At 40.4% G+C, this 26,807-nt stretch overlaps 1 protein-coding gene across 1 annotated transcript in view; it reads left to right on the forward strand.

The window, feature by feature from the left end:
• bsnb (bassoon (presynaptic cytomatrix protein) b) overlaps positions 1 to 26,807 on the forward strand; it is a 286,377-nt gene that overhangs the window by 221,713 nt on the left and 37,857 nt on the right. Inside the window, exons 3-5 of the mRNA XM_072280074.1 lie at positions 8,609 to 9,142; positions 13,167 to 13,890; positions 13,939 to 20,342. Coding sequence (XP_072136175.1) covers positions 8,609 to 9,142; positions 13,167 to 13,890; positions 13,939 to 20,342 — 7,662 coding nt within the window. The remainder of the gene's footprint in view (positions 1 to 8,608; positions 9,143 to 13,166; positions 13,891 to 13,938; positions 20,343 to 26,807) is intronic.

The raw sequence follows: 26,807 nt of genomic DNA on the forward strand, positions 1-26,807 counted from the left end.
TTTATTGTAAAGGAAACCGAGAGCAAAGACGGGGAGGTTATATTTCAATTATATAGAACATTGTTGGAACTAAGTTCAGTCACCAAATTTAAGGTAGTGTGTAAATACTTAGAAGAAGTTGAGAGGCTTTATTTGTTAATACTAAGAATAGACTAGTTATTTTCTGGTAAAGGGTAGTGCTTATATTCAATGAAGTTTAGAAGAGTTGGAAGTGACATAAATTAAACATATACAATCCTTCGATATCTTAGCAAGGTGGATATGGACATAATGTGTCCTCTTCTGGGAGAATATAAAATTAGGAATCACTATTTAAAAATAAGGGGACACACGTTTAAGAGTGTTTGAGAGTCTTTGGAACCCTCTTCCTTAAAAGATGGTGGAAGCAAGGCCCTTGAATATTTCTAAAGCGTAGGTAGGTAAATTCTTGATAGGGAAAAATGTACAAAGTTGATAGGGAAGCAGGAATGTTAAATTGAGCTTACGGTGAGATCAGCCATGATTTTAATGACTGACAGAGAAGGTTCAAGGGGTTAAGTGGCCTACTTTTGCTCCTAATTTGTATATTCATTGAATCAGTAATCAAGCAAAATTTCTGAGAAGCACTCCTCAAGCATAGGCAGCATGCATAAATCAGCGGCAAAAGCAACAAATCAGTCAGCCAGCAGCAAATCCTGAAATGAAAGTGCATCATTTTGTTGTCATTGCTTCAAAAATGACAATCAGTACATCTTAAGTTGTGAATTTCATTACATTTTGGCAACTTCTGTCAAATCTATCTTCAATCAAGATATTCATGTACGCACTTCTGGAGGGATAACAACACGGTCCTATACATGATGAAGGACTCGTCCCTGGGATTTAGTAAGTATGTGGGCTAGTTTATGCCACAGGGATGAGATTTTTTCAAGATTACAGCTTTCATTTGTCTGTATTATTCAGCTCTAGAGGCAAAGCTCTTTTTAAGAATAGGTTAGATAAGTACAAGGGAGCAAAGATTGAAATGGTGGGGAGCTAAGCATCACCATATATTGACAGAACCCAGCTAAATGCCCAGTTCAAATTAACTGTTTCAGCATCAAGGTTTGGTTAATTTAAATACTATTAAATATATTAAAATACATTACATGTCGCTGAGAAGATTTTGCACATTACATCCACTGCATCTCAAAGAATGATCTCTAATAATTTGTTCAGATCTCACTTGATCTTAACAACCCTTTGTTAACTCAGTAAAGTGTATTGCACAATTGTCAGCTGTCTTAGTTGGTAGCTCTCTTGTTTCAGAGGTTGTGGGTTCAATTTCCACTCCAATAACCGGAGCATGAGGACCTGGACTAGCCCTCCAATACAGTGTTGGGAGGGTACTACGTTGTCATTTCTTAAGGGAGTTGATAAACTGAAGCCCTCCCTTCAGATGGACAGGAAATTCTTACGTTACCCTCAGAATTCTGGATGACTGATTCTAGCTCATGCTTTTCGTGGAAACTTGCTGCCCTGTGTCCTATATCACAAAGGTCATTGTAAAGGCCCTTTCAGCTAAAAAACACTTTGGGGGGGGGGGCCTAATACTGTGAAATGTGCTCTATTAGTCCAAATGATTTTTTTGTACAAGAAATACTATCACTTCTCACATATTAGGAATGATAGCTCATTGCATGGATTAGGGAAGCAAATGCTCCATAGGTTGAAATAGTGTTTAAATTGACCGTGAGACTAAGCAGCACTATGATAAATAATTGAAACACCTGGATCAATTAAATGTCTTCACAAGATATTTCAGTTTCAAATGTTATAGAGGCTGATAACTGGGAAGCCCTCCAGGAGAGTAGTGGAATTGAAAAAGATACGGTTAAAGTCTCAATTAATTTATTTTCTTTCTGCCTGCCAAGATTTGGTGTTCTGATAACAATGGATACTTAGAATCAGGCAGTAACTGTGTAAAAACAAATGAATCATAACCAAAGTAATAGTCAGGATGTTGCTGTCATTTTCTTCATTGATCTCTGTGATGTGGACTGCCTTTCTGATGTTGCTTGCCACCAGGCATTCCACAGTGATCATGTTATCAAGCTGGTTGAGCAGTCATATTGAAAAATTCAGACAGAAAACCAACTAAAATCTATTTTTATTACTAAACCATTCTCTGCTTTGCATGCAAGCATGATCCAAATGCTTAGTTCATTTTGCTTCATAGGCCACACTGACGCCAGCCATTTGCACCATCACCTCATCTTGCAACAAGGCAGGTTAAGTTCAGTCAATTTCTTCATTTTCTGATAATTTTGCTTTTCTATTTAAACTTCTTCCAGAGGCATCTTTTGTTTCTTTAATGATCCCATTGATATATCTTTAATTAGCAACATCATCCATTTAACTACTTTAACCTATCCTGCCTACAGCCCTCTCATGAATATTATTTGAATACTTATTTCTCTTTTCCACTTTCTCTGATGACAAATATTTTTCCTCCGTGTGCTGTATGTCCAACTGAATATTTCAATCATTTGTTTTACGGAGTCATGGAGCATAGAGTGGTACCCTACGGTTCCAGGCCCTTTGACCAAAACAGTACATGCTAACCGTGGTGCTCACCCATTTTCTGTGTTCAGCTCAGTACTGTCAAAGCCCTACTCCTCTATTTACCAATCCAAGTGCTTTTTGAATGATGCTATTTTACTTCAGCCACTTCTGTAGTAACTCATTCCATAGACTCACCATCATCTGCATGAAGACACTGCCCTTAAGGTCCCTTTTTAATTTTCCCCTCTCTCCCTAAACCTGTGCCCCCTAATTTTTACTTCTAAAACCCTAGAGAAAAGATTGTTATCATCCATCTTGTATATCCCTCTCATAACACTTCTAAATGTTGCCCCTCTTGTTCCCATGTTCCCAGGAATAAAGATCTTCCCTGGCAAACCTCTTCCAATAATTCAGGCCTTCGAGTCCTGGCAGTATCTTTGTATTTCTTCTCTGCACTCCTTCCAGTTTAACTACATTTTTCTTAGTAACAGGGTGACCAAAACTGCACGCAGTGCTCTTCTTGTAGCCTCACTGATGACTTATTCAACCTCAACATAAACTGGTTGTACAACCAGTTTTTACAAGTGATGCCCTAACTGATGAAGGCCATTATATAAGCATCTTTTTCACCAGCTGGTCTACTGGTAGCACCACTTTCAACAGACTATGGACTTGTACTCCTAGGCCACTCTTTTCTGCTGCAATCCTCAGTGCCCAAACTTTTTTTTTAGCATAAGCCACACTCCATTTTGACTTTCCAAAATGCATCATTTCACATTCAAATGTTTTCAAATCCATTTACCAATCCTCAGCCCACTTCTGTAACCGATCTTGATTCTCCCTGTACTCAATGACAACCTTCACTATCAACAATTCTCTTAATGTGGTGTCAAAGTAAGTTCCAGTAAATTTATTATCAAGGTGTGCATATGTCAGAATACACTATATTGAGATTCATTTTCTTGCAGCCATTCACAATAGATGCAAAGAAATTTGAGCAGCTGGTACATATCACAAGTCCTTGTTATGTGACCACTGACGCCAGACAGACAATCTTTAAAGAGTATTGATAATGGCTGGGGTCACACGTTTTGTAAAGATACTGCCAGAAAAAGGCAATGGCAAACTACTTCTGTATAAAAATTTGCCAAGAATAATCACAGTTATGAGACCATGATTGCCTCATTCATACACCATGGCACATAATGACAAAAAACACAACAGAATCTATGAAAGAAACTACACAAAAGCAGAGACTGACAAACAACTATGTGCAAAAGACAAAATCCACTCATGACAACAACCTTGTTATTTTTGCACCTTTCAGAATCTGCAATCTGATCTGCTCCTCAGTGTCTGCTGCAACTGGGGGAGGGGTGGTCTCTAGAATCTGCTCAATAGATTGATTGCTCCCTTCCTTTTTCTGACTTCCATTCCACAGTGAGTCGGTAGACAAATCTTCCATGTTGTGCTCCCTTTCTGCAGCACAGATATCAACCATAACAGTGCCACTCCCTCGCCTCTTTTACTTCATTTCCTGTCCCTTTAGAAAAATTTAAATCCTGGAATATCCAACGGCCAAGTATCTGTAATGGCCACAACATGGTAGTTCCACGCTGTGAAATAAGATTAAGCTTTATCATCTATATGATGCCTTGCTAATGTTGTATAATCTGTGCAATGATGTATAGACTGACAGTGCGGAGAAATGGGAAATAAAAGAGATGGCAGGCAAGAATGGCGATGATCCTGTGTGGAGATCAGTGGTGCATCTGAGGGATGTTAATGGGAATGTGGGGAGAAAGCATTGAAGATTAGTGCAAGATTAGTATAAATAGATACTTAATGGTCAGTGCATACCAGTGAGCCAATTTCTATGTTAATCGGCTCCATGACTTGATATCAGAATGTTGTGGATATGAGAAATTTGAAAGAAAGTCTCGGCAGGTAAATTGGTGTTGGATGTTATGGAGACACAAGACTGCAGATGTAATAAGACCATAAGATGTAGGAGCAGAAGTAGACCATTCGGCCCATCGAGTCTGCTCCACCATTCAGTCATGGACCGAACCAATTCTTCCAGTCATCCTCACTCCCCTGCTTTCACCCCATACCCTTTGACGCCCTGGCTAATCAAGAACCTATCTATCTCTGATTTAAATACACCCAATGACTTGGCCTCCACAGTCGCTTGTGGCAACAAATTCCACAGATTTACCACCCTCTGACTAAAGTATTTTCTCCGCATCTCAGTTCTAAATGGATGTCCTTCAATCTTGATGTCATGCCCTCTTGTACTAGAATTCCCTACCATGGGAAATAACTTTGCCATATCTAATCTGTTCAGGCCTTTAAACATTCAGAATCATTCTATGAGATCCCCCTCATTCTCCTGAACTCCAGGGAATACAGCCCAAGAGCTGCCAGACGTTCCTCATACGGTAACCCTTTCATTCCTGGAATCATCCTTGTGAATCTTCACTGAACCCTGTCTAATGTCAGTATACCTGTTCTGAAATAAGGAGCCCAAAACTACACCCTGTACTCCAAGTATGGTCTCACAAGTGCCTTATCAAGCCTCAGTGCCACATCCCTGCTCTTATATTCTATACCTCTAGAAATGAATGCCAACATTGCAGTCACCTTCTTCACAACTGACTCAACCAGGAGGTTAACCTTTAGGGTATCCTGCACAAGGACTCCCAAGTCCCTTTGCATCTCTGCATTTTGTTTCTTTTTAAATCTTTTTATTAATTTTTCCAAAATTATAAACAAATTATCAATGTTGATACAAAGAGATTGGAATAATCTTATTATTAATAAAGATATACAGAAAAGATTTCAGATAACACAGGTATAATAGACTTCCAAACTCATGATGTAATTAATCATAAAGAAAAAAAGAAATAAAAAGAAAAAAAATACAAAGAAACCCCCCCACAAAAAAAGAAAAAAAAAGAACTAAATACTAAACCCAAAAAAGCAAACGGAACAAAACAGGGCTAGACCAATATCTTAAATCGAACACGTTCAGCAATGTTGTCAACTCCGCTCCTCTATTCATATATTTTAAGTTAATAAGAAGGATTCAGAAAGATCAAATTACATGATATGAAAATGTTGAATAAATGGTTTCCAAGTTTCTTCAAATTTAACCGAAGGATCAAAAATATCACTTCTAATTTTTTTCTAAATTTAAACATAATATAGTTTGGGAAAACTAATAGAATGTAGTAGGAGGATTGGTCTCCTTCCAGTTCAATAAAATAGATCTTCTGGCCATTAAAGTAACAAATGCTATCATCCGACTGGCTGAAGAAGGCAAAGATCTATGTTCTACCATTGGCAATCCAAAAATTGCCGTAATAGGATGGGGTTGTAAGTCAAAACATAAAACTGTTGAGGTAATATCAAAAATATCTTTCCAATAGTTTTCCAAAAGAGGACAGGACCAAAACATATGATTAAAGAAGCCACCTCAGAGTGACCTCTGTCACAAATAGGGTTTATATGGGAATAAAAGTGGGCCAGTTTATCTTTAGACATATGGGCTCTATGCACTACTTTAAATTGTATTAATGTATGTTTAGCACATATAGAGGAAGTACCAACTAATTGAAAAATTTTATCCCATTTCTCTATAGGTAGGCAAAGTTGAAGTTCCCTTTCCCATTCATTTTTAATTTTATCAGATATACCTCACTGTAATTTCATAATTATATCATAGATGCTATTAATCCCTTCTGAAGAGGATTTAAACCTAAAATTTTATCAATGATATCAGTAGGGTATGAGGTTGGAAAGGTAGGCAACATAGTATTTTTAAAAATTCTTATTTGTAAATATCTAAAAAAATGGGATCTAGGCAAATCAAATTTTTTAGATAACTGTTCAAAAGACATGAAACAGTTATCCAGAAATAAGTCATGAAAACATGTTATACCTTTTGTTTTCCATATCAAAAAGGCTTGGTCCATAACCAAGGGTTGAAAAAAAAATAGATATAATAGGGCTTGATAATATAAATTTGTTCAAACCAAAAAATTTACGAAATTGAAACCATATTCGCAATGTATGTTTAACTATAGGATTAACCATTTGTTTAGTCAATTTAGACAGTACAAAAGGAAGTGAAGTTCCTAAAATAGAAGCTCAAGAGAACCCTTGTACAGAGTAGCCTTCAAGATTTACCCAGTTTGTGCTTGGAGTTGTATTCCAATCTTGTGTCCAAAATATTAAATATTGAATATTAATTGCCCAATAATAAAATCTTAGCTTAGGCAGTGCTAAACCACCATCTTTCTTGGACTTCTGTAAATATTTTTTTTACTTAATCTGGGATTTTTGTTCTGCCATATATAACAGGAAATTTTAGAATCTATAGTATCAAAGAAGGATTTAGGAATAAAAATCAGTATTATTTGAAATAAATATAAAAACTTAGGTAAAATAATCATTTTAGTAGCATTAATTCGGCTAATCAGTAATAGAGACAGTGGCAACCACTTAGTAATCAGTTGTTTAACCTGATTAATTAATTGTAAAAGATTGAAATTGAATAGATCCTTATGTATCTTAGTAATTTTAACTCCCAAATAAGTAAAATAGTCAGTAGTCACTCAGAATGGAGAACATCTATAAATGGGAACCTGCATATTTAATGAAAAAAGTTTGCTCGCTCTTAGATTCAGTTTATAACCAGAAAAACTACTAAACTGAGCAAGCAAAGTTAATACTGCCGGAATAGATTTTCCTGGGTTAGAAATATATAATAGTAAATCATCTGCATATAGTGATAATTTATGAGTCTCATTTCCACGGGTGATGCCAAATGTATTAGGGGAGTCATGAATAGCAATAGCTAGCGGTTCCAAGGCAATATCGAATAGTAGTGGACTAAGAGGGCAGCCCTGCCTAGTACCACGGAATAGATGAAAAAGGGGAGACCTTTGATTATTAGTAAATACCGAAGCCAAAGGAATAAGATATATTAGTTTAATCCAAGATATAAATATTGGACTAAAATTAAATTTCTCAAGGGTATTAAATAAATATGTTCATTCAACTCTGTCAAAGGCTTTCTCAGCGTCCAATGAAATAACACATTCTGGAATTCTGGGTGAAGGAGTATAAACAATATTCATTAATCTCCTAATATTAAAAAAAGAGGAATGATTTTTAATAAATCCAGTCTGACCAGCAGAAATAATTTGAGGTAATACATTCTCCAATCTCATTGCCAATATTTTAGAAAAAATCTTAGACTCCACATTCAGCAAAGATATAGGCCTGTAAGATGCACATTCAGTAGGATCCTTATCTTTTTTGAGAATTAGGGAAATAGAACCTCGATAAAAAGATTGTGGTAATTTACCTATAGATACTGCATCCCTAAAAGCTCTACATAGCCAAGGAGTCATCATCTCTGCATTTTGAATTTTCTCCCGATCTAAATAATAGTCTGCCTGTTTATTTCTTCTGCCAAAGTGCATGACTATACACTTTCCAACATTGTATTTCATTTGCCACTTCTTTGTCCATTCCCCTAAACTATCTAAGTCTCTCTGCAGGCTCTCTGTTTCTTTAACACTACCCGCTCCTCCACCCATTTTTGTATCATCAGCAAATTTAGCCACAAATCCATTAATACCATGTCCAAAACATTGACATACAATGGGGTGAAAAAAAACTGTTGGGGGAACACAACAGATCAGGCAGCATCTGTGGAAGGAAATGCACATTTGACATTTTGGGTCAGGATTCTTCATCTTGGATGTTGTGTTGGTTGTCTGGCTTACAGAGGACAGTATAAATGCAGAGGACACATGCAAAATCAGATTTGTAGCACAGATGATGTATTGCTGACAATTGTGGGCTATACAATCACATCAATACATGTGCTGTCATAGAAGTGTTGATTATAGGCTTAGTGTTGAATTTGAATTTGAGAGAATATTTGCTGCAGAGCTAGAAACTCGCCACCAAGTTATAAAATGGCTGTCATAAAATGCATAGTCATAGGGAGATGCAAATTGTCTTGTTCTGAATCTGTTAACACAATTCTTTGTTTTTCTTCCATATATAGAAGAAAGAATGGCTCTGCCTGAACTGTCAGACTCTGCGGCTAATGTCTGGAAATTTAGCAGATGCATCCCTTCCTGTCCCACCATCTGCACCAAAACAGCAATCAACAGTATCACCTCATCATCAAGGACAAATGGGTGTTAATATGCAACAAAAGAAAGGGGCTGGTCAACAGCAGCAAGTTGGTCCTGTGCAACCACAAATGGCTCCTTCAGCGCCAGTTCAACAGTTCCCTCCACAGCAGGGAAAGCCATCTCAGAAATTAGCGGGACAATCCTCACCAGGGAAGCAACAAGGTCCACTGGTCACAGATAAACCACAAACTCAGCAAGTGCATCCTGGGCACACCGGGTCCCAGCAGCTTTCCCAGATTTCAGATCCAAGCAGGTCACAGTCAACAAAGGAGAAGCCAAAAGCGATAACGCAGAGCAGCACAGTGTCTGTGCCAACAAAAGTGATCACCACAGACAAAACAGTGGACCCTTCAAAGGAAATTTCCCAAGCAGCTGATCTACAGAAAACAAAAATGCAAGAGGTAATTTCCCTGACATGCCAAAGACTAAACACATTAAGATTGAAGTAAATTGTAATTGAAAATGTCATGTAACAAAAAAAGAATTGTGCTTGTTTTAAAGTTTGAGAAAATAGATGTTGAATTTAAATGGGGAAAAAGAAAACATTTATGCTGGGCTAGAGGCTGAGTGGCCTGCAGAACTTAAACACGTTCTTCAAATCAGACTGTTACTGATTGAAAGTATGATCGATAGACCTTTGGGGTGGAATCACTCCCCAGAAGTTTGAAAAAAAAAGCAGCTGTTAAAATCAGGTTAGTGTGAAAGAACAAGTCTGCTGGGGCCAGACCCTAGTAATGGTTGTGGAAAGTGGCGAGGTTCTCAGTTCTGTTTTGGGGTGCGGAGATGAGGTTGTTGTGGATCAATCAGTTATAGATGGTATTTATTAATAAAATAGTCTAGATTTAACAATGACATTGAAACTCAAGATAACATTTATTTTCTTTCATTCCAACTGATCCGAGCTAAGTGTTTGGGCAGAAACAGGCCATTCAGCTCACCACATCCATGCTGGCCCTTTTGGCTATCTACACAAAACCTATTTGTCCACATTAGGTCCAGATCGTCTATGCCTTATTAATACAAGTACATATCTAAATGTGTCTTAAACACGGTGATTGTATTTGATTCCACTACCTCATGTGGTAGCACATTCCAGATATCAGACACTCTCTGTGCAAATGATGTTCCTCTCAAATTCACTTTCCTTCCTCTCACTTTAAACCAATGTCCTCTTATTTTCGATATCCCTACAATGAGGCTTTCTTTGCCTCCTAGAATTCTCTACGTCTCTATCAGGTCACCCCAGAGGCTTCCTTGCTCCAGGGGGAACAAGCCTAGTTCATCCAGTCATGAACAAGAGAAAATCTGCAGATGCTAGAAATCCAAACGGCTCACACAAAATGCTGGAGGAACTCAGCAGGTCAGGCAGCATCTATGGAATCTATGGTCGACATTTCGGACCGAGACCCTTCAGCAGGACTGGTGAAAAAAAGATGAGTCAGAGTTAGAAAGTCGGGGAAAGGAAGAAACACATAGGTGAAACTGGGTGGGTGGGGGGGGGGGAAAAATGAAGTAGAGAACCGGGAAATTAACTGGTAAAAGAGATACAGAGCTGGAGAAGGGGAAATCCAATCGGAGAGGACAGAAGGCCATGGAAGAAAGAAAAGGGGGAAGGAGTACCAGAGGGAGGCAATGGGAGGCAAGGGGATAAGGTGAGAGAGAGAAAGGCAATGAGGAATAGAGGGGGGGGGGGGTGTCATTACCAGAAGATTGAGAAATCGATATTCATGCCATCAGGTTGGAAGCTACCCAGACGGAATATAAGATGTTGCTTCTCCAACGTGAGTGTGACCTCATCACGACAGTAAAGGAGGCCATGAATGGACATATTGGAATGGGAATGGGAAGTGGAATTAAAATGGATGGCCTCTGAGAGATCCCACTTATTCTGGTGGGCTGAGCATAGGTGCTCGGGAAAGCAGTCTCTCTATCTACATCATGTCTCACCGATATACAGGAGGCCACACCGCGAACACTGGATACAATAGATGACCCCAACAGATTCACAGGTGAAGTGTCCCTCACCTGGAAAGGATTTTTGGAGCCCTGAATGGTAGTGAGGAAGGAGGTGTAGGGGCAGGTGTAGCACTTGTTCTACTTGCAAGGATAAATGCCAGGAGGGAGTTCAGTGGGGAGGGATGAATGGACAAGGGAGTTGCATGGGGAGTGATCCTTGCAGAAAGCAGAAAGTGGGGAAAGGGAAAGATGTGCTTGGTGGTAAGATCCTTTTAGAGGTGGCAGAAGTTTCAGAAAATTATGTGCTGGACACGGAGGCTGGTGGGGTGGTAGGTGAGGATGAGAGGAACCCTATCCCTGGTAGGATTGTGGGAGGATGGGGTAAGAGTAGACATCCATGCATCCATGGAAGAGATATGGTTGAGTGTAGCGTTGATGGTGGACGAAGGGAAGCCCCTTACTTTGAAAAAGGAGGACATCTGCTTCATTCTAGAATGAAAAGCCTCATCCTGAGAGCAGCTGTGGCAAAGTCAGAGGAATTGAGAGAAGGGGATGGCATTTTCACATGTAGTAGGGTGAGAAGAGCTATAGTCCAGGTAGCTGTGAGAGTCAGTGGGTTTGTAAGAGACATCAATAGATAAGCTGTCTCCGGAGATAGAGAGAGAAAGATTGAGAAAGGGGAGGGCAGTGTTAGAAATGGACTAGGTAAATTTGAGGGCAGGGTGGAAGTTGGAAGCATGGGTGCAGGAAGCAGCATCAATGCAGCCATCGATGTAGCATAGGAAAAGTGGGGGAGTGACGCCAGTGTAGGCATGGATCATATACTGGTCCACATAGCCAACAAAAAGGCAGGCATAGCTGGGACCTGTGCAGGTATGATGGCTGCCCCTCTTGTTTGAAGGAAGTAGGAGGAGCTGAAGGAGAAATTATTGAGAGTAAGGACCAGTTCTGCCAGATGGAGGAGAGTGGTGGCAGAGGGGAACTGGTTGGCTCTGGTGTCCTGAAAGAGACAGAAAGCTTTGAGGCCTTCCTGGTGGGGGATGGAAGTGTGTAGGGACTGGACATCCATAGTGAAAATAAGATTCTCAGGGCCAGGGAACTTGAATTTGTTGAAAAGATCAAGAGCACATGAAGTGTCACAGATGTAGATGGGAAGGGACTGAACCAGGGTGGATAAAACTGTGTCAAGGTATGCAGATTTGAGTTCAGTGGGGCAGGAGCAAGCTGAAACAATGGGTCTACCTGGACAGGCAGGTTTGTGAATCTTACCTACTAGTAGATTTCTAATTTCAGCAAATATTTTTAAAGATCTCACCAATGTTGTTATCCAGTCCAATTATATATTTAGCTTTCTTCACAGTAGATTTAATTCTTTCCTCACCCTATTTACACTGAAAATTAATTTTTCTCACATTTTTTCCCATTGCACCATTGCAAGTGTATGGTTCAGAAAGTTTGGTATCACAAGTATGCAACTTTTTTTTTACTTTTTTCAAAGTTCAGAGTAAATTTATTATTAAAGTAGATATATGTCACCATATACTACCCTGAGAGTCATTTTCTTGTGGGCATTCACAGAAAATATGAAGAAACCCATCAGAATCAATGAAAGTACATGCAGCATATATGGATAAACAACCAATGTGCAAAAGACAACAAACTGCAAATACAAAAAAAGAGGAAAAAATGTAAATAAGCAATAAATATCGAGAACTTGTTTATTGATCTCACCGAATTAACATAATAATGGAAAACAGAGTTTTTAAATCTCATTGCACAATATCACACTTGCATGTTAAACGTGTGCACAGCAATTGTTTTCACTTTCACCAGATTTTCAGTTTTCACAATATTGATATCAGTGATTGTACCAGTAAACTTCCATGCCTGTGTTTATTGGCAGAGAATATGCATTAAATGTTATAACAATACAACATAGTGTATTTGGACGCTCAGGTCCACTTGTCATTTTAATTTACATCCAATTTTCATTTTTCTTTGATATTTATATTATAATATTACTAATTGTTTCTAGTGAACTTTCTGTGGTATCTGTTTTGTCTGCACATTGTCCTTTACTACCAATTCCTTGTGGTCATCGTGCTCCATTGACCTTGTAGGTGAAAATGAGTGACATCAAAACTCGTAAGAGATTCACAAAAAGTGCAGAATATGAGACAGAATATCAGAAAAGAGACAGGTTATAAGAAGAAAAAATTCAGGACTGAACGCAATAGTAGAAAGGAAAGAAAGTACTTAGGGAACAGATCAAGGGGCAGTCAGGCAGTCAGAGAGGGAGTAATGGAGATGTTCTAATACTTTGGCCCTAATTTCACTTGTACATTGTGTCAGCAAACATTAGAATTAGTTATTGGTACTCTGTAGCGTTGATTTGGTTATGTAGTTGAACTGTGAATTAATGGAAGTTTTACCTACTTTTTAACATTAAATTCTTTGTTTTTTTTTCAGGAAATAAACAAGAATTTTCCTCCGGAACTGTCTCGCAGCCCACAAAGTTTAAGTGATACAGGCTACTCATCTGATGGCATATCAAGCTCACAGAGTGAGATCACAACTTTATTGCACCAGGAAGGGCAAAAACTTAATGAATCTGGTCTTACACAACAAAGCCCAATGAGCCCTTCAGAATTTACCAAGTTGGAGAGCACTGTAAGGCCATTGCTCGAATCCCAAGAATCTCAAGATCGGAATAAAGGAGAACGGACTGTTCATGATTCATCTGAAAAGCAAATACAGCAAGACAGGCTACAGTCACTTCCAATTACACCAGAGTGTTACGCCTCAGATGAAGAGCTTGAAGATATACAAGAGGAAGATGAAGATATTTTAGAATGGGACAATGAAGGGGAGCGAAGAGAAAGTCTGGAATCACTCGATGAGTTTGGCAGGAAGCTGCGGCATGACTACACTGAGGGTGGGAGTGAAAGTGCAGTACCACCTCCTCAAACTGATTCTGCAAATGCAGGTGCAGAATTAACAGATGAAGAGTTTATGCGAAGACAACTTTTGGAAATGAGTGCAGAAGAAGACAACGTATCTGTGGAAGATGAGAACATAGGCAGTCACACTGAACATATTAGTATGAAGAAGAGTCAAAAACTTACAACAGAATCTAGCAAAAGAAGCCTTTCAAAGCAACAACAGAATCTTAATATAAGCAGCAATTATGAAGGTACTACGCTGGAACATTATGGGCAGGAAGAGAATCAGTCATGGCAAGAACAGAAGGAACCTGGTGATACCTATGCAGAATCTAAAAATCATGTAGAAGATGCAGTGGGGGAGCCAGCTGGGCTACGGCGTTTTAAGACTATTGATTTGAACACCACAAATACTTACACAAATAGAAGTATTGAAGTTTGCAGTGAAGCAGATCTTAACATTGACAGAGAACCTGAACTTGAGATGGAAAGTTTAACAGGATCACCAGATGAAAAATCTAAGGGTGAACACTCATCTACCTTGCCAGCCTCAACACCTACTTTGTCATCGGGCACTTCCCCTACTTCTGTCTCCTCACTAGAGGAAGATAGCGACAGTAGCCCGAGTCGAAGGCATAGACTTGAGGAAGTAAAACAGCAGCGAAAGGCAAGACATCGCTCACATGGTCCTCTGTTGCCAACTATTGAAGACTCTTCCGAGGAAGAGGAGCTACGGGAAGAAGAAGAGCTTCTCCGAGAACAGGAGAAAATGCGCGAAGTTGAACAGCACCGTATCCGAAGCACAGCAAGAAAAGCAAAGAGGGACAAAGAAGAATTGAGGGCACAGAGAAGGCGAGAAAGATCCAAAACACCACCAAGTAACCTTTCTCCCATTGAGGATGCTTCTCCAACGGAGGAGTTACGTCAAGCAGCAGAAATGGAAGAACTCCATCGTTCATCCTGCTCCGAGTATTCACCAACTATGGATTCTGAAGCTGAAGGTTTTGAAATAACAACCTGCAGACTGTACAAGTCAGGTAGTGAGTACAACCTCCCCTCATTTATGTCCTTGTATTCCCCAACGGAAAAATCATCTAACTCTTCAGCAAATCAGAAACCACTGAAGAGTGCAGAAGAAGCGTATGAGGAAATGATGAGAAAGGCTGAAATGCTAAAGTCACAGCAACCGACGCAGGACACATCTTATAGCAGTGCTTATCAGTCAGATGACTACATGGAGAATAATCACAAATACCAATCTTCAGATGAATACAATTATTCAAACAATGAGATGACATTGTCACAATCAATCTTACAGAGTGAGCTGCAGAAACCAGAAGTCTACGAGGACACATCAAAGACTGCTGGACCCCCTCCCAAATTGTCCCATTCACCATCACTTGACCTCCGATTGCAGCAACAAAATATCCAATTACAAAATCTCGAGCGGACTTTCCAGGAGAAAAAGCTTCTTGATGCACAAAGTGCTTATATGGAACTAGCAAGGCAAACAGATGCACTTCTTACACCCGGAACAAGTCCCACTCAGTCAGCTGCACCAATTTCTTTCATTTCATCCAACAATAATAGAGGCATCCCTGATGTTCGGGTAACCCGGTATTTCACCAGAGACATGCAGGAGCAAAGCCACACTGCAAAGCCCATGGGAGCAAATGGTAATAATTCACAAATAGCTACAGCTTCTTACACAACATACAACAAAAGATCAGCTGTGACGGTGGCCACTGCAATTGTGGGTCTGTCCTCTACTTGTGCAGGGTCTATAGATCGAACTGCAGTATACACACAAGGAAGACCATCAGATTCTGGGATGGCAGTACCTTACAACGCTCAAGGTTATAATACTCCTGAGAGTAAGAAATTCGGTGAATCATACGGGTTATCAAGCATTAATGGGACATCCACACAAACAGCTGAAGGACCCATTTCCCCATCTTCTGTACAGAGATCAATCTCTAGAACCACTATGCCAGCAAGCCCCACGATGGGTAGCAAATCCACTGCAGAATTTTCAACACAGACTTCAAATAATAGAGTTTTATCCCCTTCCGTGACCATGGCCTCATCACCATCTACAGTAATGGCACAAGGCACTCAGACTTCAGTAAGATCACCCCGCCTCACCAGGCAAGTATCTTCTCCTGACTCTACATTCATGGTCATTACTCTGGCATCCAATGTTCCCTCCTCAACCCAACCATTGACCGTTAATTCAGCCACTTCACCCAGCACCTCTCCAACACGGTTGAATCGGCAATCAACCCTGCAGGGCTGGACACAGCCAATGATTGCTTCATCACATCAGCAGATGCAAATGCAGTCCATGTACAGTAAGACTTCTTCACAAGCTGATAGAATATCTATGATTCAGCCAACACAGAGAGGGCAAATTACTTCATCTATTATCACAGCTACTGGTATAGTTGGCCCAGGTTTAGAAGGCACTTCCTTAAGTGAAATTTCAAGGACATGTAGCTCTGTAGTAGATCTCCGAACAGTTACTAAGTCACCCCCCGTCATAATAACAGATCATGGAATGGATTTGACGTCCTTGGCTACAGAAAGTAGGAAATATTCCCTTGAGTCTGACCAGCTTCCTAGTCGTCAGTCCACTGCTGTGCAGCCATTAATCATGAATCTTAATGTGCAGGAACACCCATATGTAGACACAACTAATACAACGACTGTGGGTATAACAATCACATCATCCATGGTAATTTCCCAGACAAAAGTGCCGAAGATATATGGCGACCCCTTCCAGAATCGTATGGATCTAGGTCATGGTACAGCAAAAGCAATTTGCCTCATGCAAACAAAACAACTAGAATCAATGGGTCAACCCACTTCTGTTACAGAGAGTGAAACCAACATTGACCTGGCAATGGTGATGGCACGATCAGATCTAGATAGCCAAATGCAACCACATTTTGCTAGATACAACTTAGCTAACCAAACAACTCCGGTGCGTAAAGTCGACATTTTGGTGAATCAGGGCAACATGAACAATGCCATACATATTAGTGCCATTCCTAAGACAGTACCTCAAGACGGTGGTTTTTTTGCCTCACAGGTACATAAGGAAGCATCTCTGGAGTTAAAGCCATCTGCTCCCCCACCAAACTTGCCTGCAATGAAAGTGCACGATACAATGGTGCAACTGGACCACACAGCTGCAGGCACAGTCACAAAGCTGATGAAAGATGCTCCATCAAATGCAATTGATTTGACAGGGCCAAAACCAGAAAGGGCTGTCTGTTGTGACGTGGTTTATAAATTTCCTTTTGCTGACAGCTGCACAGGTTCATTTAATCACGGCTCCCAAGTCCCAGATCTAGCAACGTATGAACCACAGCAGAGTACCAGGAAGACTGCTCATGAGTACTATGACAACAGAATTCAGGAATCTGTTGAAAGTTACCACTATAAAGAACCCATGGCTGCTTACAAGGATGGTCTTAATATGCACGAAGAGCACAAAACATTTCCTCTGGTATTTTCTGGGCGGCTGCATTCATCTATGTCGGACTCCAACCTGCTGGAGTCCAGTATTAATTACAATTTCCTGAAGAGTGAGCCTCTTTATCACCCACCTGGTGGTGATGCAGCTGTTGATCTGAGTACAATGAAACATTCTTACAGTTTATCTTTCAATCAGGGAAGGGACTGGGGACTTGGAATGCAGTATGGCTCCTTCACTGATCTCAGGCAGCAGTCAGATATCTTCAGCCAACCCACTCCAATAAGAAGATACAGTTCGATGTCGAATATTAACTCAGATTATGGATACTCGATGCGAGATGATCTGTCAAATTTTCAGGAGGCCAGTTTGGCCCATTACAGTGCCACAACTGCTCGGGAAATCAGCAGGATGTGTGCAGCTCTCAACTCGATGGATCATTATGGAAACCGGTACACAAACAGTTCAGATTCTATGCAGTATGGTGCATCTCCTCCAAATGTGCAATGTGATGGATTCTCAAGAAGCAGTATAATGTCAAACCAACAGGGAATGTCTCCCGTAAAACAAAGTATGATGTATAATCCAAACTTGTCCAACTCTCGACGCAGGATTGCAGCTCGTGGCTTTGGCAACATGCCACATGCTGTACGTATGAGGTCTATAAGGCAGATGTATCCGCCATCCGCAGCTGTGAGAGCACCTGATGGCATGATTTACTCTACAATCAACACCCCGATTGCTTCCACGCTTCCTATTACAACGCAGCCAGCATCGATCATGCGCCCGATGTTGAGAGGTGTTTATAGACCCTATTTGCCTGGTAGTGTCACAGCTGTGCCTTTGGCCAGGTTGACCAGACTTCCCCTAGTTGCACCAAGGATGCCTGCTACAACTTCTCCTGTGTATCGATACCTGCCTCCGAACAGATTTACAGGGGCTTCTACAATGTCAGCAGGCGAAACACCGATCTATCTGGGAAAGCCTGGTGATGTTAAAAACACAGGTGTGAATGCCATTCAAAACATACCAAGTCAAACCATACAGAGGCCTGAACAGAGTGATATTGCTCAGCCAAGTGCTTTAGCCTGCATGACCCAGAAATTTAACCCTGAGGCTAATCAGTCTAAACAACAGCCAGACATGGGGATCATGCAGCAGCAGCAACTCCAGCAACAACAGCAATTGCAGCAGCAAGTCCAGCAGCAAATGCAGGTTCAGCAGCCGCAGACGTTGCAACAGCAGCAACAAGTCCAGCAACAAATGCAGGCGTTGCAACAGCAGCAACAAATGCAGGTTCAGCAACAGCAGGCGTTGCAACAGCAGCAAGTCCAGCAACAAATGCAGGTTCAGCAGCCGCAGACAATGCAACAGCAGCAACAAATGCAGGTTCAGCAGCCGCAGACAATGCAACAGCAGCAGCAGCTGTCACAACAGCAAGTGCAGCAGCAGGTACAGCAGCCAGAGAAGCAACAGAACATGGAGCAGCAGGAACAGCTTGACCAACAGAAAGAGCAACAGCTACAAAAGCAGCTGCAGCAATTGCTGCTGCAGCAACAGAAGCAGCAAGAAGCTCAGCAGGCCGATGCTGTGAGGGCTGGCGCCGGGAGACGAAAGCAGGAGGACAGCGAGGAAGAGCATCAGCGGAAGCAGCAGCAAGATCACTTTCTGCTGATCGAGCGGGAGCAGGTGGAGCTGGAAAAGTTGCGGCATCAGCGCCTGCAGGAAGAGCTGGAGCGCCAGCGGCTGGAGCTGCAGCGCCACCGGGAGAATGAGCAGATCATCGTGCAACGGGAGCTGCAGGAGCTGCAGACCATCAAGCAGCAGGTTTTGCATCAGCAGCAGGAGGAGAGGCAGGCGCAGCTCGTTCTGCAGCGAGAGCAGCTGGCTCAGCAGAGGCTGCAGCTGGAGCAGATTCAGCAGCTGCAGCAACAACTGCACCAGCAGCTGGAAGAGCAAAAAGTCAGAAACACAGTAAACTTCCCTGCAGTTTGTGATCCATCAGGTAGAATCCACCCACACGCCATATCAGAGATGGGTATTGAGATGCAAAAACCTATGCCGCAAAGTGGACAGTACTGGCCTGTAAACCAGGGATATGTGGAAGGTGCCCCCGTTGTCACAACCGGCCAAGAAGCTTATTTATCACCACATCATAGAGCGATGATGGAACCACCGCATCGATCTGCTTCTGAACTTTCCCTTCGAACTGATGAGCATTTGGAAAATAGGGGTATCAGGAAACGAAATTCCATGCCAAGGTTGAGGGATGCTTATGAGGGAAGCGATGCATCATTGCGCGATCAGTACGTGGTTAAGAAAATAGCAGACTGCAGTGTGCAAACTGATGACGAGGATGGAGAAGAAAGCTACTACATGTCTCGTCGGAGGAGAACTAAGCGAAGTGTGGATTGCAGCGTGCAGACAGACGATGAAGACAATGGAGAAATGGAGCAACCTACTCGTAGGCGCCGCTCCCGTTTCTCAAAGCATTCCGATTCAAGCACAGAAAGCAAACGGGAAATGCTAAAGGGAACCTCCAGTATTGCCATACAAACAGTCAGTGATTGCTCTATCCAAACAGATCCAAATGAGCTTGGACCGGTGTCACCTGCCATCCATATCACACCTGATCCACGAGTAGAAATTGTAAGGTATATATCTGCTCCTGAGAAGACTCGTAAAGGAGAGAGTCTCGGTTGTCAGACAGAACCAGAAGCACAATCACAAGGCATTGTTGGTCCTCACTTTGCAAGTTCTAGCACTATTAATCCCTATTCTACCAACATACAGATTGTAACACCAGGTCCACTGGATCAAACTAGTGCCAGGCAGCAGGGAATCATGATTGTCCCAAAGTTTGAGAAAAAGAAACCAGATCCTTTGGAGATAGGGTATCAATGTCACCTTCCACCTGAACCTTTGCCTCAAATGATTCGCCAGCCTCCTAAGTCTCCACAGGTGCTATATTCTCCTGTGTCACCTCTCTCTCCATATCGGCTTTTAGATACAACTTTTACTTCATGTGAGAAGTTAAATAAAGCCCATGTTACTCCACAGAAACATTTTACCACTGAGTCACCTAAACGACAGCAGGGTCTGCCTCGGCCAATCAAAGTGATGCAACGCTCCATGTCTGACCCAAAGCCTGTCAGCCCAACTTCAGAGGATTCTGGGAAACTGAATTTTTTTGCTCACAGTCAACAAAGTCTACATGGCAGTCAGGTATGTAAGAGAGTCTATGCTTAGAAATAAAGGTTTCCAAACTACTGAACATATCTAAGGAATTGAAAAATGTGCATTTTTATATCTGAGTTGGAATGTCTGTGGTAAGGATATTAATGTATATCTGGATTGCTCAGTAAGTTTGGATATGGAAGCAATATGGAGGTTTATTTAAGACCATGGAATTTATAACAACTTTAATTGTAAATGTATTATTTGCATGTTTAAATCAAGTTCATTTCTGTTATGTTATGGAAATATCTCCATTAATACTGCAGAAAAGAGTTTAGTGTCAGATGATAAATAATATTTCATATTGATTTTCATACATATCAACTGATTAAATGAATAGATCTTGTATATAAATTAGGCAGACATTGTGATCAACCCTATCCAAACTTAAAGGTAAAAAAATTGGGCAGGAGAGATCAAAGGTAAGGAAAATAAGGGTAAATAGAAATTTCCTTGCCAGAGTTCAGTAGACCAGGCACCCACGGTTTCCAGCCACTATTTGTACAAAGAAAGAATATTCTAATGGTGAATCTAACTTGTTAAGTCAAACAATGAGCTATCAAAAGAACAGTATTTCATACATAATGCAATTCCTTTTTTAAATTGGTTCTGATTGATAACATAAAAGGTGATGATCGCTTAAAGTCAAATAGGCTAACAGGTTTGGGGAACCTTGGTTGCAAGGCTAACAGGTTTAGGGTTTGGGAAGCCTTAGTTTTCAAGAGATATTGAGGTCCTAGTTAAGAGGAAGAAGGAGATGTATAGCAGGTATAAACAGAAAGGAACAAGTGAGGTCCTTGAGTATAACAAATGCAAGAGAACACTTGAGGGAAATCAGGAGGGCTAAAAGAAGGCATGAGGTTGCACTAGCAGACCAGGTGAAGGATAATACCGGGGTTTCTACAGATATATTAAGAGCAAAAGGATAGCAAGGGACAAAATTGGACCTCTTGAAGATTAGTGTGGTCATCTATGCATGGAGCCAAAAGAGATGAGGGAGTTCTTAGATTACTTTATTGCATCTTTATTTATTTTGGAAATGGTCACAGAGGCAAAACAGCAGTGAGGTCGTGGTCTATATATAGATTACATAAGAGGAAGCGCTTCCTGTCTTGAGGAAACGTAGGATGAATAAATTCCCAGGGTCTGACGAGGTGTTCCTTTGGACCTTGTTGGAGACAGGTGCAGAAACTGCATGGACCATAGCAGAGGTATTAAAACGTCCTTAGCTATGGGTGAGGTGCCAGAGGATTGGAGGATAGCTAAAGTTGTTTAAGAAAGACTCTAAGAATAAGGTGGGAAATTACAGGCCAGTGAGCCTTATGTCAGTAGTGGGTAAATTATTGGAAGGTATTCCAAGTAGTGAGATATATGAGTATTTGGACAGCTAGGGTCTGATTAAGTATCCTGGCTTTGTGTATAGTAGGTCATGTCTAACCAAGGAAGTTTTTCCAGGAAGTTACCAGGAAAATGGATGAAGGCAAGGCTGTGGATGTTATATATATGGACTTCAGCAAGGTTTTTGACAAGGTCCCACTTGGGAGTTGGTCAAACAAGTTCAGTTACTTGACATTCAAGACTAGCTAGTAAATTTGATTCAATATTGGCTTCACAGGAAAAGTCAGAGTGTGGTAGTAGATGATTGCATCTCTGACTGTAGTTTTTTATGACTAAGTGGTGTGCTACAGTGATCAGTGCGGAGTCCGTTTTTGTTACTTATCTATATCAGTGATCTGGATGATAATGTAAAATGGATCAGAAAATTTGCAGATGATGTCAATATAGACAGTGAGGAAGTTTATCAAAGCATTCAGCAGGGTATGGGCCAGATGGAAAATCGGGCTGAAAAATGGCAGATGGAATTTAATGCTGTTAAATGTGAAGTATTGCATTTTGGGATGACAAACCACGAGAGGAGTGCAATAAAGCAGAAGGATCAGGGGTTACATACTAATAACTTCTTGAAGTATGGTCACAGATAGATAGGTCCATAAAGAGAGCACATTGGCCTTCATCAGTCAAAGTATTGAGTACAGGAATGGGGATGTTGCGTTGAAGTTGTACAAGGTGTTGGTGAGGGCTAATTTGGAATATTGTTCAGGTCACTTACCTTGAGGAAAGGTATCAATAAGATTGAAAGAGTGCAGGAAAGTTTTAATCTTTACATCCTTGCTTTCCAGGAGCAGAACTCAACTGATTTTGGATTTATCATAGAACTCGGATTAATCAAAGTGGAAGTTGAAGTGCAACTTTCACTGGAATTTAATGCCAAACTGTTATAAGTCCATAAGACATGGGAGCAGAATGCGGCTATTTGGCCCATCAAGTTTGCTCCACCAGTTCATCATGGCTGATCCAATTTTCCTCTCAGCCCCATCACCTACCTTCTTCCCATATCACTTCATGTCCTGACCAATCAAGAATCTATCAACCTCTGCCTTAATCCTTTGTTTCATGTGATAAAAGTTTATTTATTGGCTTTTTCTTTACTTTAAGGTGAGCTGGTCGGTGAGTGCTGTAGGATGGAGTTGTTCTTTTACTTGATTAAACTTAATTTTTATAATAGCTGTGAATTGAGAGAAAGGATCTACATGCCGTATTCCTGTTTGATACAGACTAAATTACTGGTTCGACCATCTCTACCATAGTAATGAATTTATCTGTGTTCAACATAAACCATTCTGTTTTCCAGGTAATTGACTGCCATAAATTTGTAATTCATAATAATTCATAATCTGCAGGTGCATTGAGTTTGTTTACTGGATATTAAAGATATTTTCTTGATAAAAATATCACACCTCAGAATGTCTTCGAAGTTATGAACGTATCTTTTGCAATCTTGTTGAAATACAGTCGTTTGCAAACAGGTTTGTTTTAAGACTGTTATTGTTTAATTTTCATTGAAAAGATTTTAGGATTTCCTTCAGCAGCAAGAATGGTGCATGATCTGTTTATAAATCAGAATGATGCGTGACTTGGAGGCGACCTTGGCACCCATTGTATTTCGCTGTACTTTTGTGTGTTAAAGATTCAATTCAATTCAATAAAGTCAATTCAAATCTTGGGAAAATATCGGTAACCAGGTGGGAGATGGTTTGCTGAAGTACACAGATTAGATGATGCACTGAAACCAGAGTGTTATAGGAGCTACATTCAAGGCAATTGGAGAGGATTGAATCACTCCCATTTCATAAACTTGGGAAAAATTGTCAAGAATAGGTTTGTGATCTGGCCACACAAGGGCACCTGGGTGTGTTCCTCTTGAAATTACAAAATGTATATGGCCAGATCAATTAAAAATCTGGCTTTTGGTGTTTATACTCATAAATTTAGTGATAATAATGTATTGAACATCAAGGGAAGGTGGTTAAATTGAAAAGGTATGAGAAGATGGAATGTGAACACAGATTTTGCCAGAAGCATAAAAATGGAGTGCAAGATATACAGAAAGGAAAATACTGTGAAGGCCAAATGTTAGAGCCTTATGGACAGAGATAAGAAAACTTCCTCAAGCATAGTAATGACAGAGAAATTAAACAAATTCTTGGAGCCAATTTTTTTTAATCATCGAAGAAACAAAGGCCTAGAGAGAAGAGAAAAATAGTATTAATAAAATTGACCAGACTGAGAAAAAAGATGCTAGAGATGGGCAACTTTTTGTTTGCAGCTCCCAAGGGTGATCACATCCTTCCTGTAGATGTGACCAGAACCCAACTGTATCACCTTATATATGTCAGGATTTGTCCAATTGTCATTGGTCTGCCTGACTTTTTCCACTTGATTTGTATTGTGCTGTAGATTTCAACATCTTTCTTCGCTATCTGCAACAGTACCCTTTTTTTTATCTCAACCTGCTTGTTGGTACTGAACCAATCAGCTATAGTGAGCGTTGGGATTGAGTAGTGCTGACAGATCATACAAGGATCAGAATCAAGTTTATAATCCACTGACATATTTGCTGTTTTGCACATGTGTATTTGGTAGTGTCCTGACCAGGCTTCATCACTTATTGTATTTCACTGCCTTAGCCTAGGCCTTCAGTTATCTCTGGTTACCATAGTAACGACATGCTCTTCTGCCTGCTGTTGTGAATCTGATACTGTTATAAAATGTTTAGAATGGAGCTATTCTTTCTTATGTCAGCATTTTGGTCATTTTCAGTGAGGTGCTGTAAAATAAACTAACTTGCCACTTTATGGTGGTTGCGCAGTGAATCTGAGAGGATGTTAGTGAGATATTGTCTCTTATCTCACACCACACTGGTTCCAGATACAGTTATGTTTATTTAATTGTCTTAAGCAAATCTAGAAAGTCACAGCTTCTTCAAATGAGTCTTGCTGCATCCATTTTCTGAATATTCTCAGTGAAATTCACAGACCATTAAACATACCTGCATGTAGACTTCCGCATATGTTGGTTAAAACTAAACACACTATCTATTCTGCTATTTTGTAATGATCAGTTTAACCTTCTGAGTACCACATAGATCTTCAAAATTCTGTATATTCTGCAGTTCTTCCAGCATATTGGACAGCAAATTTGACCCCACTATTTAAAAAAAGAATGAGAAAGAAAGCAAGATACAGGAGAGATTGCAGAAGCGGGAATATGGAGCAGTCTCTGTCAGGCCTAATGCAGGGTCTTAACCCAAATTACAGACAATTCCTCCTCCCCCGACAACAAATGTTGCTCAACTCGCTGAAATCCTCTGACAGATTCTTTGGTTGAAGAGAGAAAGCAGTGTCATACTAAACTGTTAGTCCAACATCAGTAAGACTGGAAACAAAGATGAAGAATGTAGTTACAGAACATTGATAAAATAATAGTCAGATTTCTGAAAGGGGAAAACATGTTTGACTAATCTATTGGAATTCTTTGAGGAAGTAACCTGTAGAATAGACAAAGAGGATTAGTGGGTGTGGCATAGAATAAATATTCAGAAGGCATTCAGTAAGTTAATCAACAAAGTCAGAGTCCATTGAATTTCAAATATGAAGTACCTGTACCATCCAGGACTAAGAGCTCATTAATAGACAGAATGCAAAAAGTGAAAATAAATGGTCCTTGCTCAGATTGGTAGGCTGAGGTTTGTGTGGTACACAAGGATTAGTCCCTGTCAGGTTTTGCTGATGATGCAAAACTGGTTGAGATTTTGAGTCATGAGGAGGAAGTAACCAGGGTTGTGAAGTAGGTGGGTGAAAAGCATGGTAGATGGAAATGAATGTGGAAAATGTGAATTCATCTGCTTTTGGCATAAAAAAGGACCACAATCTCTTTAAGCAGTGACAGATTGAGAAATGATGCTTTTTGAAGGAACATTAATATCTTTGTATGTCACTGCAAATTAATGTGCAGATTCAGCAACCAACTGGAAAGGCAAATGATGTGCTGGTCCTCCTCGAATACCTTAATATTCAGAAATCTATTGATCTCTGTTTTGAATTGGTGTAGTAACTGAGTTCCAGGATTGAGTATGCCAAAGGTTCACCATCCTCTGAGTGTAAAGTTTCTCACTCAGTCCCAAGCAGTTGCTCCTTTACTCTGAAACTGTCTCCTAGTGGAAGACTCTTCACCCAAGGCAAACAACTTGATTGCATCAGACATATAAAGGCACTAAAGAATTTAATATGCTTTGAGGAGATCTCTCATTTTTCAAAACTCTTGAAGTACAGTCTCAGACTACTCAATTTTTCCTTCAAACAGCAAACCAACATACCTGGAGCCTGTCAGGTGATTATACTTCCTCTATGGCTTGCAAATCCTCCCTTGGGGAAGGAGACTAAAGCAGTGCATAATAATCCTGGTACAGGCTTATCACGGCCCACTTGCAGTGAGATCCTGCTGTATTCAAATTCTCCTGTAATAACTGGAGACATACCATTTGCCCTCTTATTGCTCCTGCACAGTATCCTTCAATAACGTGTACACAGACATACCTAGCTCCAGATGAATATCAACAAAGCCATCTCTCGGCATTTATCAAATACGTTGCTTTCCTGTTACAGGCATAAGTAGGTAACATCATAGTATTCCTACTGTAGTTTTCCTATATGCCATCTTTCTTATTCAAGCCACTCACTCAGTTTATCCATATTCCCTTAAACCCCTTTATGCTGTCAATCCCACCTCACACAACAAACTCAGAAATATGGCATTGTGTCCCTCAGCCATAGTGTGATGTAGATTGTGATTAGAGGTTTTAAGCACCAAGTGCTGCAGCCCACCAGCCAATCTGAGAAGGATTCATTGATTTTCCCCACCTCGTTTTCCATCAGTAACTAATTCTCTATCCATGATAATACATTATGTCTTGTTATCAACCTTTTGTCTTGGGCTCCTTTGAATGCACTACATAAACTGATTCTTTCTTATCTATTCTGTATGTCAAGGGTTACAGCAGATTATTTTCTTTCCGACATTTATTGATTCATTTAGCGATACAGCACAGGGTAG

Source organism: Mobula birostris, chromosome 16, assembly GCF_030028105.1.
Source record: "Mobula birostris isolate sMobBir1 chromosome 16, sMobBir1.hap1, whole genome shotgun sequence".
In the NCBI taxonomy this organism is placed as follows: domain Eukaryota; kingdom Metazoa; phylum Chordata; class Chondrichthyes; order Myliobatiformes; family Myliobatidae; genus Mobula; species Mobula birostris.